The sequence below is a fragment of the Oncorhynchus gorbuscha genome, linkage group LG04 (genome assembly GCF_021184085.1).
Source record: "Oncorhynchus gorbuscha isolate QuinsamMale2020 ecotype Even-year linkage group LG04, OgorEven_v1.0, whole genome shotgun sequence".
Lineage (NCBI taxonomy): Eukaryota > Metazoa > Chordata > Actinopteri > Salmoniformes > Salmonidae > Oncorhynchus > Oncorhynchus gorbuscha.
The window spans coordinates 61,713,644-61,731,657 of NC_060176.1; the positions used below are offsets into that span (position 1 = coordinate 61,713,644).

At 43.1% G+C, this 18,014-nt stretch overlaps 2 protein-coding genes and 1 pseudogene across 5 annotated transcripts in view; 1 reads left to right on the plus strand and 2 right to left on the minus strand.

Annotated features, from left to right (window-relative positions):
• The first annotated feature begins 92 nt into the window (after positions 1-92).
• Positions 93-3,360, plus strand: LOC124034430 (annotated as a pseudogene).
• On the minus strand, positions 3,277-8,601 carry LOC124034429 (SWI/SNF-related matrix-associated actin-dependent regulator of chromatin subfamily B member 1). The gene is made up of 9 exons (XM_046347637.1): positions 8,471-8,601; positions 8,101-8,212; positions 7,862-7,991; positions 7,604-7,741; positions 7,339-7,466; positions 7,031-7,197; positions 6,371-6,561; positions 4,173-4,304; positions 3,277-3,719 (listed from the first exon to the last, which is right to left on the minus strand). Exons 1-9 carry the CDS (start codon positions 8,597-8,599, stop codon positions 3,689-3,691), a joined length of 1,158 nt encoding a protein of 385 aa, XP_046203593.1. The 5' UTR covers positions 8,600-8,601; the 3' UTR covers positions 3,277-3,688.
• Positions 8,602-8,925: 324 nt separating this feature from the next.
• LOC124034428 (ral guanine nucleotide dissociation stimulator-like) overlaps positions 8,926-18,014 on the minus strand; it is a 29,698-nt gene continuing 20,609 nt past the window's right edge. For all 4 annotated transcript variants that reach the window (XM_046347636.1, XM_046347635.1, XM_046347632.1 and 1 more), the window contains 16 exons: positions 17,937-18,011; positions 17,574-17,767; positions 17,289-17,413; positions 16,937-17,152; positions 16,723-16,826; positions 16,447-16,531; positions 14,847-14,924; positions 14,562-14,648; positions 14,434-14,466; positions 14,197-14,318; positions 14,013-14,108; positions 13,620-13,824; positions 13,162-13,236; positions 12,208-12,459; positions 11,917-12,031; positions 8,926-11,715 (listed from right to left, as the gene is read on the minus strand). In XM_046347636.1, the coding sequence (XP_046203592.1) occupies positions 11,540-11,715; positions 11,917-12,031; positions 12,208-12,459; positions 13,162-13,236; positions 13,620-13,824; positions 14,013-14,108; positions 14,197-14,318; positions 14,434-14,466; positions 14,562-14,648; positions 14,847-14,924; positions 16,447-16,531; positions 16,723-16,826; positions 16,937-17,152; positions 17,289-17,413; positions 17,574-17,767; positions 17,937-18,011 (2,038 nt within the window). In that variant the 3' untranslated portion in view covers positions 8,926-11,539. The remainder of the gene's footprint in view (positions 11,716-11,916; positions 12,032-12,207; positions 12,460-13,161; positions 13,237-13,619; positions 13,825-14,012; positions 14,109-14,196; positions 14,319-14,433; positions 14,467-14,561; positions 14,649-14,846; positions 14,925-16,446; positions 16,532-16,722; positions 16,827-16,936; positions 17,153-17,288; positions 17,414-17,573; positions 17,768-17,936; positions 18,012-18,014) is intronic.

Below are 18,014 nucleotides of genomic sequence, written 5' to 3' on the forward strand. Positions count from 1 at the left end.
TTTTGTAAATCAGATAAATAAATAGATGGATAGATATCTAGTCTGATTGGCTAATATAAGTAGGGGCGTGCCATATTATAATGTGGCTTTCGTGTTGCTCTGTTAAAGGTGCATCGCTGTTGCACTCGGACCTAATGGATCAACAAATGTATTAAGCGTCATAGGCAAAAACGAGTTTATTCTGACCATGGCTCACAGCTTCACTCAAGAATATTTCCAGATTCCTTCCGTTACCAGAGCGTACACTACAGCTTGCGTTTTGACTACAGCAGCGGTGGTAAGCGAACGGCGAGTGGCATCTATTTTTCAGCAGGCTTGCAGTAAACAGCTCGCCGACTGTGCACTGGTTGTTTTGGCGTGTTTGGTTAGAGAAATAATATATACATACTCAAAGATGAGAGAACACATTTTCACTATACATTATTTAAAGGTGTACCATATTGAAACAGTGTAACTGTTTCTGATGATTAATTCATACATTCAATGTATTATCTTTCTTTGGGGTTGTAGCAATTGGAGGTAATCACCCCATTTCAGCTTTATTTCAACCCAGACCTTATCATTAGAAGATACCAGGTAAGAGAGAACCTATATTAATAAACACAATGTATACCTCATACTTAATGGGACAGTAAACACAAATTACAACGTTATACGTTCGGGTTCCTTGCTCTCTAAGCAGTCTACACTCTTAGAAAAAAAGGTGCTATCTAGAATTTAAAAGGGTTCTTCGGCTGTCCACATATGATAGCCCTTTTACTTCCAGTTAGAATCTTTCTGGGGTCCATGTATAAATCCCTTTCCACACAGGGTTCTACCTGGAACCAAAAGGGTTATCCTATGGGGACAGCCTAATAACCCTTTTGGGAGAGTGCATGGACAAGGTATGACAGCAATCTGTGTTTTGGATTAGTTTCCCTGTCATAACTTATCCATAGACTACTTACAGGATAAGGAAACCAATGTGAACTTTTGTAATTTGGGTGAGCTATCCATTTAATATTACTTGCGTTTTCCCTCTGTTTTGCAGATATGGCGGCTGATCACCAACTTCCTCTTTTCGGATCACTTGGATTCAGTTTTTTGTTCAACATCATCTTTCTGTATCTTTTGTCTGGACATCTTAAAAGAAATACTATTCATTTAAAACTCCATTTAGTTTTTACAAAAGATGTTAGGAAAAAAAACACTTTGTCATCCTGAAGTCAAAACAAATGTAATGTTCCTAATTAATTTGTGAACCCCTGGCTCCCTCTTACCCATGTGTATTGTTTTTGAGTTATTGCGGTTCCTTTCCTTTACCAGACAAACAGGTATCGTTATTGTCGTATGCTGGAGGAAGGGTCTTTCCGAGGCCGCACTGCAGATTTCGTATATATGTTCCTGTTTGGGGGTGTCCTCATGACTGTATCCTTTACATTAGAACTGACACAATGTACCCAATGCACCGCGGTATTCAAGTAAAAAATGGCATCCAGCAGTTCCCTGTTCCATCACAGCTGTAGCCATACTGTGCATTCCTGAAGAATAATATATTGTAGTCTCCGGTTAATAACCTCCTTCTATTGTGTAATGTTCTAGGTCAAATTGTATTAGTATGTTTTTGTATTGTGATAGGCAGCAATACATTTTATGGGTTGCCATGTGTTTTCAGCAAAGAAATTACTATTCGTCTGGTATAATCTCAGGTTGGCATATTAAAGGTGTAGCTAATGTTTCCACTGGTGTCTTTAACTTGAAGGTCTACACAGCTGTTTGGCCTCTTTGCCAACCTATTCTTCCTGGGCCAGGCATTCACCATCATGCTGGTGTATGTGTGGAGTAGAAGGAATCCTTACATACGCATGAACTTCTTCGGCCTTCTGAACTTCCAGGCACCGTTTCTGCCCTGGGTGCTCATGGGATTCTCATTGCTGCTTGGCAATTCCATTGTCGTTGACCTTCTAGGTACAGTATGTTATGTGTCTCACACATACCCTGAGATGGCAGTGAGGAACAATATGTGTTCCCCCCTACTTTAACCAAGCGGTCAGTCGTCTACAGTGTTTATCACTTGTATCTACAGAGCATAGGCTCAAATGTGTCCAGACAAACAATAAGGATGTGTCCCCCTGGACATTGTGTTAAAGTTCCTGTATGTTTAACAATGTCAGTAATTGCCAGGCCTATTTATTTTGTTAAGTCATGTCACTGTAAATGCTACTGGTTTGCTCCTCCACCTCAGGAATCGGAGTAGGACACATCTACTACTTTCTGGAAGACGTGTTTCCAAACCAGCCTGGAGGCAGGAAGCTGCTGATGACACCAGAACTTCTGTGAGTATCAATATCACTAGTGGTGTTGACTAGTGACTCTGCCCCTTTCTCAAGTTAAATTTTGGCTCTGGGCCCTCAAAGTATCCCTCAGTGTCTGATGTTTCAAAGCAATGTCAGTTGATGCACATTGCACACTTGTTGTTGTTGCAGTCGAACCGTTTTTGATACCCAAGAGGAAGACCCCAGCTACTTCCCACTCCCTGAGGAGCAGGCTGGAGACTTTTGGCAGGACCAAGGTGGAGACAGAGGGGAGCCCAATGACCAGGGGCAGTAGCATGGGGACCATCTAACCCCATATAAACCCAAGATATACTCCCAGCCCCACTGAAGAAACCAGGAGCCATCCAGCTGTGGATAGAGGGTTTACTCCTCAGAGGGATGTGGATGAAGAGCGCAGCAACGTACCATCTGTACAGTTCAGTGTGTCCACTGGGAGCCACCGTAGTGAGTTTGTTGCAGACTTCTTTCACCGAGTGTTAACTAGAAATGTCAAATGCAATCAGAGGCCAATGAGCATTGCAACCTTTCCATCACCACATGCATTTCTGGCTGTGGTACTAATGGCACACAACCATTTGCCATTTCAAACAGAATCACACCTTTTAAATACAGGTGCAAACAAAATTCTTGCCTCGTCTTTGTTATTGACCTGCTGCTCGACTCATTCATAAATTTGCCGACTATCTGGAATCCTGTTACCGAGGGAACCTGCACCGTCTGCACTTTCCAACTATTGCCTTTGTGGGTGAAGCACTGCTGCCAAATAGAAATGGCTTAGCACACCACCAACAACTGGGTTGTGCCGGGTGTTGTAAGCATGAACAAAGCATGCAAAACAGCCCAACAACTATAATAAGGCGGCAAAATTATTTTTACTTCCTAAATTAGTTCAATAACCTTTCATTTGGTTGTATGGTCACTATAATATAATTTACAAAGACATAACACTTATCAAAAGCAATCAAGATCATTTCACTTTTATTTTTGTAAGAATTATTCAAATGTACAAAAAGACAACAAATATAACATAACAGAATATATTGTCTGAGTTTTCCTGTGTTTTTTCACTCCTCTGTGGGTGGGTAGAAGAGTCAGTCGTCGAAGTGGGAACAGGTTCACCACACAGGGGAACGGGAGGGAGCACATTGTAGGGGGTGTTTGTGGTGGAGCTTTGCTCAAATAAACACATGGAGGGGACGTAGGCTGTGTAGAGAGCTGAGGTGATCGGTGAAGAGGAGGACCTGCTCTGGTAAACAGGCTGAAGCAATGCCTGTGTTAATGCTGTTAGCATAGCAAGTCCCAACACTCTCGTACTTCATGAAATGGCCTACTGTCGGTCTTGTTGAAGGAGCAAGACATTCCGCTTGCATCAACTACCATGTGTTTGCCAGTCGTCTCATGCGCCTGCAATGTAAATTTACACAGTCAATATCAGTAACGACACAAACACATTTTATTGAATGAACAGAAGCTAGGTGGATAGTTCCATTTATCAAACTTTTCATTTAGACAGGCAGCCCAAATCTGATCTTTTGCTCACTAATTGGTCAATGACAAGAAGCTGCCGCATGGGGAAAATTGTTCTTGTTTCAGCTTGTTCTTGATACCATGTCTTGTTTTGACTGGATGTCTATGCTAATATGGCTAAAATTAGCTAGCGAGCTAACCAACAACTAACGATGTATTTGAGAGACAAGTGCTCATTATTGAAAATATTAATTTACAAATATTGGAAACAAAATATAGTTTACATGTCAACAATCTAAGCCCGCCACGGTTTTGTTGCTAAACAACCAACCCGTCTATAGATCATGAAGTATATTTTTTAGGACAGTAGTCCAACGCAGCACCACCCACCGAGTGTTTCTATCCTGGTCCCTGATCTTCTTCTCCATCTCTGCATCTGTCAGTGTCTCCAGCAGTGGGCACCACTGGTCAGCTTCACCTGTGTTCCGGATGGCTATCTCTACCGTGGGCAGCGGGTTCTCACTGCACGGAGACAAAGAGCCACAACAAATTACTTGCACCACCATGAGACACAGCCAAACAGGAAAATAGCATGTTGCTGAAAGGGATATTTTAGGATAGGAGCCCAACAGAAGCAGAGGTCAGTGTTACTGTCTGGGGAGTTACCTTTCACCCAATTCATACATTGCTTCACAAACAGACTCTACAAAGTCAAGAACGTCTATTACATTTCACCCAAATACAAAAACTATTGGAGATCAGTCCTCTTACCAGCTCCACTTTGACTATTTGCTTTACATACAGTACTCATTCAAGGGGTTCTTTATTTTTTACTATTTTCTACATTGTAAAATAAGTGAAGACCTCAACTATGAAATAACACATATGGAATCATGTAGTAACCCCAAAAAGTGTTAAAGATAGAATATATTGTGATATGTTTAAGATTCTTCAAAGTAGCCACCCTTTGCCTTGACAGCTTTGCATTCTCTCAACCAGCTTCATGATGAATGCTTTTCCAACCATCTTGAAGGAGTGCCCACATATGCTGAGCACTTGTTGGCTGGTTTTCCTTCACTCTGCGGTCCAACTCATCCCAAATCATCTCAATTTGGTTGAGGTCGGGTGATAGTGGAGGCCAGGTCATCTGATGCAGCACTCCATCTCTCTCCTTCTTGGTCAAATAGCCCTTACACAGCCTAGAGGTGTGTTTTGGGTCATTGTCCTGTTGAAAAACAAAATGATAGTCCCACTAAGCCCAAACGAGATGGGATGGTGTTTGCTGCAGAATGCTATGATAGCCATGCTGGATAAGTGTGCCTTGAATTCTAAATAAATCACTGACAGTGTCACCAGCAAAGCACCATCACACCTCCTCCATGCTTCACGGTGGGACCTACACATGCGGAGATCATCCGCTCACCTACTCTGCGTCTCACAAAGTCACGGTGGTTGGAACCAAAACTCTCAAATTTGGACTCATCAGACCAAAGGACAGATTTCCACCAATCTAATGTCCATTACTCGTGTTTCTTTGCCCAAGCAAGTCTCTTCTTACTGATGTCCTTTAGTAGTGGTTTCTTTGCAGCAATTCGACCATGAAGGCCTGACTCACACAGTCTCCTCTGAACAGTTGATGTTCAGATGTGTCTGTTACTTGAACTCTGAAGCATTTATTTGGGCTTCAATCTGAGGTGCAGTTATTCTATTGAACATCTCCTCTGCAGCAAAGGTAACTCTGGGTCTTCCTCTCCTGTGGCAGTCCTCATGAGAGCCAGTTTCATCATAGTGCTTGATGGTTTTTGCGATTCCACTTGAAGAAACTTTCAAATGTCTTAATTTTCCGTATTGACTGACCTTCATGTCTTAATGGACTGTCATTTCTCTTTGCTTATTTGAGTTGTTCTTGCCATAATATGGACTTGGTCTTTACCAAATAGGGCTATGTTCTGTATACCACCCCTACCTTGGGTGGCTACATTGAAGAACCTCAAATATAAAATATTTAGATTTATTTAACACTTTTTTGGTTACTACATTATTCCATGTTATTTCATAGTTTTAATGTCTTCACTATTATTCTACAATGTGGAAAATAGTAAAAATAAAGAAAAACCCTTGAATGAGTAGGTGTGTTCAAACTTTTGACTGGTACTCTGTTAGAGACCCGTTCCGTATAGACCCAGTTGGATCCAAACCCGGTCTGATCCCAGCGAGGGAAGCAGCATAAAATACCATTTTTAAGCTACTTCATCATCCGGAGCTGAGCAATTAGATACCTCCTAACTTATTTTGCCACACACGGAGGCTCTATGACTGTAGTGCCACTTTGATGACTTATGATTGGTGGACAAAACAAGCTACACGCCACTCGTGAAAAGCAAGAGCAACAACAAATATAATTCTCTCTTTCTTTACTGCAGCAGCTGCGTTCAGGTCTGTACGGGTCCTTAAGGGGAAACACATTATGATTGTCACGGGTCTCAGGTATGTGTAATTATATCAGATTGGACCCAGACCTGTGAGAAAATGTAGAATTCGGGTCCCGGATCGGGTCTTGGGTGTGAAGACCAATCTGTATATATTACCTGAAAGCGTATGTCCTCTGGTGCCAACTAAGTTGTCCTCGGATGCTGTAAGCAATGGTGGTGACAAACTCTCCCCCTAGGCCCAGCTCCGAGCACAGTTTCAGGGCAAACTTCTCTGGGGAGTTCTCCCTTTCTGACATATCCCACTCAAACTGGTCCACGAGCGAGATGTTTCCAACGTGGATGTTTAGCTTATGGTAAAGATAAGAAATCATGTTTTAACTAATCAGTTGAAGGTCCATTGTGTGATTTCAGATAGAAATGAGTTATAGATCTGCCATTCTCATTGAAAGCAAGTCTGATACGCGGCATGACCTTTGTGTGATATTTCTATGATTCCCCTCCGTAAGTTTTATATTAGCTTCTTTATACTTTTTTTTTTTTTTTTTTACATCGGGTTCAAACAGATAAATACAATATTTTTGGTTATTCAAAATATATTTCACAGCAGTTTAGATGGTACAATGATTTTCTACACTATACATTTATTGTGTCAAACTAAAATCAGGTGAACGTTTGAATATTTTTGAAACCAGGAAATGGTGGTGCTATTTCTACAAATTGCACCTTTTAATTATCAGACACAGTCTAAGTTCTGTAACTCTGGTCTCACCACATTGTTGGACACATAGTAAGTTAACATAACAATCTTGGTTGTACCTTGACGATGACCCTCTGGTCAGTCTGTTCATCCAGGATGCTGTCTGTGGGATAGGACTCTATCTGCTGGCGGATGGCTGAGGCGATGGCCGGGACAAAGGCCAAGGGGTTCAGGTCCAGGTCGTCACACAGGATCTCCGCAAACATTTCAGGAGTCATGAGCTTCTCTGAGGAACAACAGCATGTATGACATGAGAACTTGAACTAGGACTGAGAAGAAAAGGTGGTTGGGCAGAAGATGACAAGAATGTTGTCATGTTTAAATAATTTTGTTCTAGAAAACTGACAGCGCTACAATGCAATCCTACCGTTCATATTCCAGGTGAAAGCATCCCTAAGCTTCTGCCCCTCTATCTCCATGTCCAGTCGGATTGGAACCAGAACCTCAGACTGGGTGGCATTCTCATGGATCACTGCAGGATCATGGTCATCAAAACTGTGCATGGGAGAGAGAACAGTACACATTAAACAAATTGTTTCAAACAGTTTTGTTTACATTATGATTGACTATGATAGGCCTTTACATCAGAGTTCATCTGTTCTGACAGCGGTTTAGGTTTGAATCAGGCTCACCAGAGCGGGAAGGTCCTCTTCTTGTCTCGCCCTAAGCGGCTGCGGTTGATAGTGGTGGAGCAGGGGACAGCATCCAGATGATGAGAGCTGTTGGGTAGCGTGGGGACCCACTGACTATTCCGCTTACCCTTCTGCTCCCTGTTTTCAAGACCAGACACAGTGACACATGAAGACAATATATAACAAGATTTATTGACTACAATACCTAGACCATCAAGGACCAGGCAAAACATTATGAGAGAATGCTGATGACAATACCTGAGGTAAGCTGGGGGCTCTGTGCTGATGGAGATAGCTTTGTACTTCTCATCGTTTCCTTCGAAGATCTCCTCTACCTCTGATGCCTTCAGAAGGGTCACACTGGTAGCTAAGGTTGTGTAACCATGATCTGATAGAAGTGAAGAAAATGTTTAACAATTAACCACATTACAAGAGTATGCCTTCGTTATCCCATGTTATCGTTTCATGGTAATTAACTAACTAGCTAAGTTACTAACCGTGTGATGATTCCACTATTTTCTTCCGCTCCTCCACTGATGCCAGTTTCCTCCATAGTGATGGGTATCTCTTATACAAGGAACCTCTGAACATACGCAGGTAATTTCCTACCTAAAATCAAAAACGGCAAATTGAGAAAACGTAAGGGCTTACTAGCTATAGCTAACTTACGAGGGTAGCATCTGTTACTGTTATCGACAAGCTAGCTACTGTTAGCTGCTATCTCTCGCCTCGGCTAGTTGCTAATGTTCCCTCCGGTAATTATCAAGCAAACGCACCAAAACGTCGTAACTAACGTTGGTTATACTATAGCTAAATTACACTAAATGACTCATCTTAAAATATACTATAACCAAAGAAAATACTAACCTCTGACCCAATCATATAATAATCCCCATCTTCTTCAAGCTGAAATTTGACAGGTTTTTGTCCAAATGTCTTACTAAGCGCCATATTGGAAATGTAACAACAAAGATCAGCGCGGATGAGCATGCGCATTGTGTAAAAAACTAACTGGCGCTGTGAAATGACGTCAGTATAATGGCTTCCTTATCTAACATCCTTTGCTCGTCTCCTTTCCTTCGTGGCCAGTCTGAAGCACCAGAGATGACAAAGAATTCCGTAGTCCAGTAGTGATAAAATACTGTAGCCTATTATGTTCATCATCTTAGATGCTTTCCTGTGAATATTATTCTATTGCTTTCATTTATTGTGAAGGCTGTAAGTTAATACCATGGGGTTACTAGCTATCATATCTGCCAAGGAAGGAGCCATCTTCTCACCTCACTTGAACTAAATTACACCAAAAACGTTAAATAAATGAGTACTTTTGTAAACTTAAGTGTTTATTTGTATTTACATGAATATATAATAATCTATAATTACACAAGAGAGGAAATAATATACAATGCATAACAAAATCTTTCTGTACAAACCAATAAATAATGCCAACAAAGGTCAACAAAGACATAATCAAAGACAATTCCATATAGTATGACATCTCAAAATGATGTTAATTCATTAGGAATAGAAAAACATGAGAGACAAGACACTGCAAACACATACAAAGGTTTTAACTCAGTTATAATGGTAAAGGCGACAGATAAGGCAAAATAAATCTGCAGAGGACCAGTCATTCCAGGTCAAGCAAAGCAAGCTCCACAAAACAATCAGTCAAATGGTAGTAAACACAGCCACTTATGTAAAGCATAAATTATACTGATCCCATTCTTTGAAAATAACCAAAGGACTGTTACTATTTAGGGAAGTGGTGCAGTTTCTCCAAGGGTAACCAGTAGTAACCGCACTGCCACCTAAGCTTGAACAGTGTATCTGAGGTTCTTAGAATGTTGTCGTAGTGTTCAGAACACTCAGAAATGGTCAACTCCCCTAGAAAATTCAAGTGATAGAGAAATTAAACAAACATTGTCTTTTGAGAGTGACAGACCCCTCATCTCTTTGGCACATATAGTGGTAAACCAGTTGCCACCTTTTCTCCATGCCCTGAACACATTTCTACCACTACATGCACCTCTATCCATTCTCTGTCAGGGTTGACTTTTCTTATTTAACTGTGTCATAATGGAGAGCGAGACAGAGAGAGAAGGGTCGTATTCCTCTGCTCAGACGCTGCTGATGCATGACAGATCTTACAACGCCTAGATGGGTATTTTATGTGTCAGCAAACCAAATCATATGTTATAGCAATTTGGTTCGACCAATGTGTGTGTGTTCACAGTGTTCAGCATTGAAGGGAGCCAATCAGAGTGATCGGCCAAGACCCATTCACAGTGTAAGTAGCAAATTACAGTGACAAAGCACAGCAGAGACAACCAATCATTATGCTATGTATGTCCCAAAAGAACTACCTCTTCTCCGCCCCTTCCTCACCATGCATACATGCATACAAGAGGTCTGGATAGTACCGATCACAGGGGAGTTTCCACCATATTGCTTTCCCCTACCTCTATGGTTCTATCATGGTCATCATGGAAAGGACAGTTTTAAAAGGCCATTTAAAGGGGCTGGGACCAGCATGCAGCACTGAGCAATAAAGGCATGTAATGTCAGTGAAATGACAAACTACTTTTTGTCTGTACTTTCCATGACATAAAACAACCACTGGCATGCTTGTAAGGATCTCAGAGTTTGTGTCATTACTCTCTCTCTGTCTTTAAGATTGTAAGTAAGAAGAAGCTGGTGTGGGTTAGTGCACTGCTTTTTGTTGTGAGGCGAGGACTGTTACCTCCTCTTGCATACATGGAGCAGGCATTGGGCAGCCATAAGGAGAATCATTGGCAGTTACAGATTATACATGATACCACTATCCCACTGTCAGTACACAGATATAAACCATTGTTTTCCATACAGAGATAGTCCAGTAGGGACGGGTGGTATGAAATGCTGTCATCGGAGCCCCTGAATCACTGATACTCAATACAACGCCATCATCGGAGAGTCCCAACGTCATGCCTGTCCTCACCCCCAAAAAGTTTGTAAAAAAATAAGGTGAATTATTGATCTTTTATAAAATGTACATTTAGCAGCAGCATAGCAAAGTAAAGAATACCAAACAAATAGCCTAACTGTAATGGTAACATCATCAAACATAAAGGTCCATTGCAAAGTAATGCTGATATTATACTGTGTGGGTATTTTGTAAATATCTATCACTCCTCACTGTTTATCTATTTTTAGTTTTACACCAACCCTTCATAATTGTTGAAATGTTTCTATTGAGCATATCGAGCCCCACTGCAATGTCATTCTTCCTTGTCCTGGTTGTAATTCAATGAAACAAGATGTATGTCTCTTAACAGAGTGTCCACTCCTCACACCTTGTTTTCTCTGAAATGATCACACACCTTGACCCATATTCAATATGGCAGTATCTGCATTCATCTCTTCAAACTTACAATGGACCACCTTTCCATCTATTCACAGTACCCCACCAGGATAGCACATCAGGTCTCTTTGTCCAGGCTCTCTTGAAAAAGTATTTTATCTCACGAGACTAACTTGGCTTAAAAAATCTGGCCACCATTGTTCTCTGTGCCTTCCTCTATGCTCCTCAGTACGACATTTACCAACACCACTCTAATCACCACAGTAAGAGAGAGTTTATAACGTGGCCATATGTACGCTATACACTCTCTATAATATTCCCTTTGTAAACACCACTGACACAAACTTAGGCACGAAGGGTTAGGGACAGCACATTCTTAAGCTCCCCTTCATCAAGGCCTGAGCCAAGAAGACATCAGTCTGATACCGGTAATTGCTTTTTCTGCTTTGCTGCCTGCTTGTGATGCATGCAGACATGATTTGTTGTTGTTTTCCACTGGGCCCCGTCTCTAGTGTAGTTCTTAGATCCTTTATCTTAGGTGGATTTAGAGGGCCTTAATCCATCAGACTGACAGAGAGCTGGGATACTCGTCCTCAGAAGATCCCTTTGGCGATTTTTAGGCCCTTCTGCTTCATGCGGGGCAGCGTAGAGCTGGCTACACTCTTGGCCCGGCCTTTCTTGGACAAGCCACATTTCTTCAGCACAAAGTCATAGTTGGCGGTAGAGTTCATGGCGTAGAAAACGTTGGCATTGTTTGGGATCCGCAGCTCTATGGTGAGAGGAGAGGTATATATTGTTAGTAAAAACATTTGTTTTTCATTTAAGTAATGAATAAATTAGGACACTATACAAGATTAATGGATTAGAGTCAATCTGTTGTAAGAACAACACATTAATATACTATTAATGACAATCTATTTGAATGAAAATTAAATGTATATTTTGGGGGAAAATTATCATATGATATTACCTTTTTCTTCAGAGATTTTCTGCATCAACTCATAGTCCTCCGTTTTCTCTCGCTCCAGGTTGTGTTTCACCATGGCTTTACTGATGACTGCTGGTGTCTTGTCCTGACTGGTCACCTGCACCAGGAGATGAAGAATACCTTTCTTTGTTGACATTTAAAACTGATTTGCCTGATTTGCTTCTTCTCTGGCTCAGACGTTGTTAATTGAATCAACCGCCCACTGCTGACAATTGACATTTAGAATCTATTAATCTATATAAGCTCTCTCCTCCTCCTCTTCCTCTGTCTTACCAGGATGCTCTTGTACATGTTGCCGTTGTCCACGTCTAGGCTGACTCTGATGATGCAGCAGTCATCCACCTGCTGGTTGTAGAGGGGCAGGGAGAGTGTAGAGTAGCAGGACACGGCTGAGACGGAGCGCTTGTGGGAGCGGGAGGCACCTGGGAGAGGAGTGGTGGAGGACACAGAGGAGGACGAGGCGCTGCTGGAGCCCGAACCCATCCCTGACGTGTCTAGAGAAGACAGGGAGGTGGACTCCCAAAACTAGAGTGAGAGAGAGAGAGAGAGAGACAGAGAGAGAATGATTACAACCATTTACAGTCCACAGAACAAACTTCTGTTGCTGCTATAAACAAATAGAATGTGGAATATGACAGTATATGAGACTCATACGTATGAATTTGAGAATGAGAAATTGTTTGTAATATGATGAGAGTGCAGCATTAGTGTAAGAACCCCAGTGATGAGAGAGATGGAAAGAGAAGGCCAGTGATATTCTGGGACTGGGAGAGGGAATGTAGTGAGAGAGACAGAACAGAAGAAAAACCCCAGTGATGAGAGAGATGGAAACAGAAGGCCAGTGATATTCTGGGACTGGGAGAGGGAATGTAGTGAGAGAGACAGAACAGAAGAAAAACCCCAGTGATGAGAGAGATGGAAACAGAAGGCCAGTGATATTCTGGGACTGGGAGAGGGAATGTAGTGAGAGAGACAGAACAGAAGAAAAACCCCAGTGATGAGAGAGATGGAAAGAGAAGGCCAGTGATATTCTGGGACTGGGAGAGGGAATGTAGTGAGAGAGACAGTTAGAACAGAAGAAAAACCCCAGTGATGAGAGAGATGGAAACAGAAGGCCAGTGATATTCTGGGACTGGGAGAGGGAATGTAGTGAGAGAGACAGTTAGAACAGAAGAAAAACCCCAGTGATGAGAGAGATGGAAAGAGAAGGCTAGTGAGTGAAAGTACCGTGGAGTTGGGATCAGGAGTCTGGCTTTCTTTCCCCAAAGCAGAGACGGAATGTTTTACTGAGGATGTAGAGGTCTATAGAGGGAATCAGAGCCACAGTCAGCCACAAGTCAGACAGGTAGGAAAAGTAAATACATGGGTCAGTATCAATTCACATGGCCCTTATCATCAACATGGCCCTTATCATCAACATGACCCTTATCATCAACATGGCCCTTATCATCACCATGGCCCTTATCATCACCATGGCCCTTATCATCAACATGGCCCTTATCATCAACATGAATTCGAAGGCATTGAAATGTCAGGACTGAAATTGCTGCAGTGATGCAGGAATTTCAGTATCTCAGGAAGAAAGAAAATCAAGGTGGATGTGTGTGGCATGAATCATGATGAGATGCTTCTCTGGTGGGAGTGTTCTCCTCCCCCATGTGACCCTGGCCCTTCCTCCTTCTCACCTTTCTCTCGTGGGCATCTGGTGAGTCAGACAGGAAGCTGGCGTTGACATCCTCCAGGTCAGAGCCACTGGAGCCGGCTGAGGTGACGCTGAGGGTGTCCCCACTATCACCTCCCCCTCTCTGGTATGGTCTGATGTGGGACTGGTCAAACAACTTGGAATGGGAGCTTCCTGCACTGCTGCAGCTGGCCTCAGTTAACTGGCGACTGGAGGAGAAGGGAAAAACATGGAGACGTATGCGAACAGGGCCCCATAAAAACATCATGAACTGTACACAGTGAAAAACACACTGAGAAGGATGTATGCTCAAAATAAAAATGTAATTATTATCCATTTGCAACTATAATAAACATAGGCATAGTGTGAAAAGTTATCTATGCAATATGGGACTTACTCGCTCCAGCGTTTCATGATGCCAACGTTTTTCTTGGCTCTGATAGTATTGCAGAATGACTCTGACAGTGGTTCAATCTCACAGGACAGAGTGTAGCTATGGGAAAAAAGGCATGGAAATAACAACACTGTATGCCCATACATTTCATTATTTTAATTTACATTTCATAAAAATCTCTCCTCACCTCTCTGCCTCACTGAGTCTCTCCACTCCTGAGAACCACTCCCTGAAGAAGCTGTCCTGGGTGAAACTGTAGTTGTTGGATGCCAGCTGCAGCAGCTTAATCTGAGCTATCACCTCAAACTCCTGTAGAGAGAAGGGGGGGGGGGTGAGCCTCCAGCCAATCATAGCCACAATTCCCGGCGATGTCTCCCTGTTTATCAACACCTATTTATCAGTAGCACGTCAGAATTTAATTTACCTTTCGGCGCTTCTCAAAGTTGATGAGTCCACTCTGGAATAGAGAACAAATAATAATTAGATGTGAACAGAGACTAAACAAGTAGACTGAAGAGGCTACATGATCCAGAGATAGAGATAGACTCTCACCTCTGTGTAGTCTTTCATAGCTGTGTCCATCATGACCAGGTCAGTGAGGAAGGTGCCCAGGTAAGGAATGGTCCCCTGCATCACCCCCTATGACAGAGACATAGTCAGAGAGAAGTTTGGTAAGAGCACAGTGACCACAGGCTCCATGAGCAATAACAATGCTCTCATTTCACCACTAGATGGCGCTATGAACCCAATAACAGCACTCAAGTATACTTGGCAATAAAGTGGTTGAAGTTGGTATTTCATGATAAATTATTTAGCTCAAAAAAGATCAAGACTCACCAAGTCTCTCTGCTGTTGGTGTCTCCTCTGTGCTCGTTTAGGGTTGATTTCCAGTGTGGCAAATTTGGAGGTGCCCTCCTGCAGAGAGAGAGGATAATCTGGTTTCACAAAACAATCCCTAGAACAGTGCAAAAACTAGTTTGAAACACAACTAGTAATGGCCATGATTACACTTTCAGAAGAGTAGACATACAGGGCTAAACTAATTCACTAATGTATGAATGAGAGTGTGCAGGAAGGGTTACAGCTGAGTTAGCTCTAATGTTTCTGTGAATGATACAAAACAGGGGAATTCTTTACCCAACCTATCCAGAGTTTGCAATCCCACACAGGCCTGGTTGGGCTGGCCCAGATAGATTAAGCACTAGTGGAATGTAGGAAAGGAGGTAAGTGGGACAACACCTTGAAATTTCCCTTACAGACTCATGCATCATCAGGGTGGGGCTCTTTTCTGTACCTGCCAACTGCCTACAACGTCAGCTGGGATTCCCTCTGAGCAAGCACAGGTTTCCTCAACTCATAGCCAAAAACCCCAAGCTTCAATATTAGGGCCAATTCAAATACCTGTCTAAAAGCCTAGGAATGTGGATAGCCATTCCTGTTGGAGAAACCCTCTGCTTTTTGCATTCATATTTCACTATTTAACCAGTGAAAGAATATGCTGCAAGTTAAAGAGTAACGGCGAGGGAACTTCCTATTTCTTTGTGCAGGAATGTATTCAGGTGAGCAGACTAAATATGTTTCTCTTGGAGGATTCAAATATAACCAAACATGTTGTCTGTTCTCTAATCCTATGTGGTCTTAATCAAAGGGAATCTGATCTGCCTCTAGTCCTGACAGAAGCAGTGGGCCTCATGTTGAACGAGTAAAATATTCATGACTACTGCCACAGCCTACATTGCTGGTGACACACTTCTACAGGCATGCGGTTACGCATATCAAGTCCTCTCCAACCACACTCACACTGATACTTGCACTCATACATTTTAGAGAGAACACTACGAGGTAAGATTCTATACTGTGTTGTACAACTCATGATGAATGATGAATGAGCTCGCATCTGAGAGGAGACAAGGTGTTAGCTAGCTTGTCTATTTATGTTCTGGTTGCTATGGAGACCCAGCTGTATAGATCGAGAGGAGAGTCTATAGAGCAGTAACGGGTCAGCCAGCCATATTTCCTGTCAACTACTAGTTTTCAAAACCACTTTTCACATACCCTCTTCCTGTTTTCAAACGCAGTTCAAATCTTAAAGATCTATTAGCCGCTGAGTAAAATTCAGGTCAATTATGCGCACAATGGTCTTCATAATCCAGTTCAACACATTCCATATAAGAGGCAGGTGGAAAAAGCCAAAACTAACACAGGGATATTCTCACATACACACAGAGTAACGTGTGGGACGACATGTAGGTCATTTGTACCAACTATTGTCTCCACATCCATTTACACATATGGGGCAGGAGGAAAAGGTTTACACAAACACAGACACATTCTACCACATACACAACAGCCCACAGAGGTTTGTACAAACCCATTACACAGATTCCAGGTAAGTTACATTCAGGAGTATGGTTTTTCCCTCTGTTCATTGACCCACCTTGACCAGCAGCTCTCGGCTTAGAGAGTAGTTGTTGTCATCTGAGAAGATCTCTGACAGCTCACGGAAGGTGCGGAAATTCTCTCTGTTGGCAGAATGAGGTCAAAAGGTGAACCTTACATCTCAGGGGCCAAGACAAACATAAACGACCACTGCAAAAGACCTCCAAATAACAACAAAATGTTCACTTCTACCATCAACCCAACCAAAGACCCACGACAACCTTCCAATTGTAAACCCTCCAAACCGAAGCCTCAGTCACTGATCGCCTCTCACCTGGACACCTCATCCCATGTCCTCTTGAGTCGGTGGAGAGAGTTACACTGCAGGGCAGAGAGGATAGCTCGCAGGGACGAGAAGTTCTTGAGGATACGACATTCCTAAACACAGCAGAAAGAACCCATAGAGTGAGAAAAACAGCATGACCAATCATCCACAACTGAAACTAACTGCTGAGTGATTGACCCAGAGAGTGGGTCTGATGCCTTACCCTGGCCACCTCTATCCAGCGCTCCACCAGTCTGGCTCGCTGGGTGGGTTTCAGACAGGGGTTGCTCAAGCAGGTGGTGATGACACAGTTGGTGACACAGTTGAACTGGGCCACTGTGGCTCGAATGGTGGGGGCCAGGTGTTCCTTCCCCTTCTTATCCCGCTGGGACCAGATGCCCCCCAGGCAGTGGTAGGGGACCACCTTCTTGAACAGATCCTACAGGGGGAGGCCAGAGGAGGGTGTAAGGGTGAGTAAGGGTGAGCACAAAGCACACCGCAAGAGCAGCTCAAATTGAAGTTACTTGAAATCGAGCAGTTTGTTGGAATAGGGGGGGGGGGGGGGGGGGGCTCACCGCATCCATGAGTGTGAACTGCTCGGCAACCATGATGGGGTCAAAGGACAAAAAGTTCAGGGCAGTTAGTTCGTCTTCAAAGCCACTCTCTTCCTGCATGGCGAAGGGACAGCCAATGTGCTCCACTGTAAAGAAAACACAGATGAGCTAATAATCAGACTGCCTAAAGGACTGTCTATAGTCCAGCACAGGCCCTTAACACTTCAAGCATAAACAGCAACCCCGTCATGTCTGATATCACTGAGACACAGACAAGCCCCAGTTGAACCCTATCCTGGCTCTCACCGTCGAGGTCGGGCTCACACTGCTGCCTGCGGTGCAAGAGGGCCAGCAGGTTGCGTGCGCGGCGCTCCAGGTCAGAGCCAGGGAAGTGGTGGTGCAGGTAGGACATCAGGTGGTGTAGACAGCTATACTGTGGAGGGCTCCAGAAGTCCTCTGAGTACTGGTCCAGCCACGCCCCCAGGATGGATGACACAGTGCTACAGGACACAACCCGGTAGGGAAGAGGCGGGGAATGAGGAGACATGCAGATGACAGACAGGGAAGAGTGTATGGTACAGTACATGTGTGTACACTTCACAAGAAATGTGCACACAAAAAACGAACATATCTTCATGTTTGATAATGCTGGTCTCCCCAGACGCTTACTTTCTGAGCTCTGTGCTGTCATCCTGAGTGTGTCTGTGTATATCTATCACAGGTTGGTTCTGTAGATTGGCATACCTA

Coding starts and splice junctions, on each gene's coding strand:
- LOC124034429 (XM_046347637.1), bottom strand. CDS start 8,599: ATGCGCATGCTCATCCGCGCTGATCTTTGTTGTTACATTTCCAATATG. Junction 4,305..6,370: donor CAGAGGACATACGCTTTCAG/GTAATATATACA, acceptor GTCTCCGTGCAG/TGAGAACCCGCTGCCCACGG. Junction 3,720..4,172: donor GACCAGGATAGAAACACTCG/GTGGGTGGTGCT, acceptor TTTACATTGCAG/GCGCATGAGACGACTGGCAA.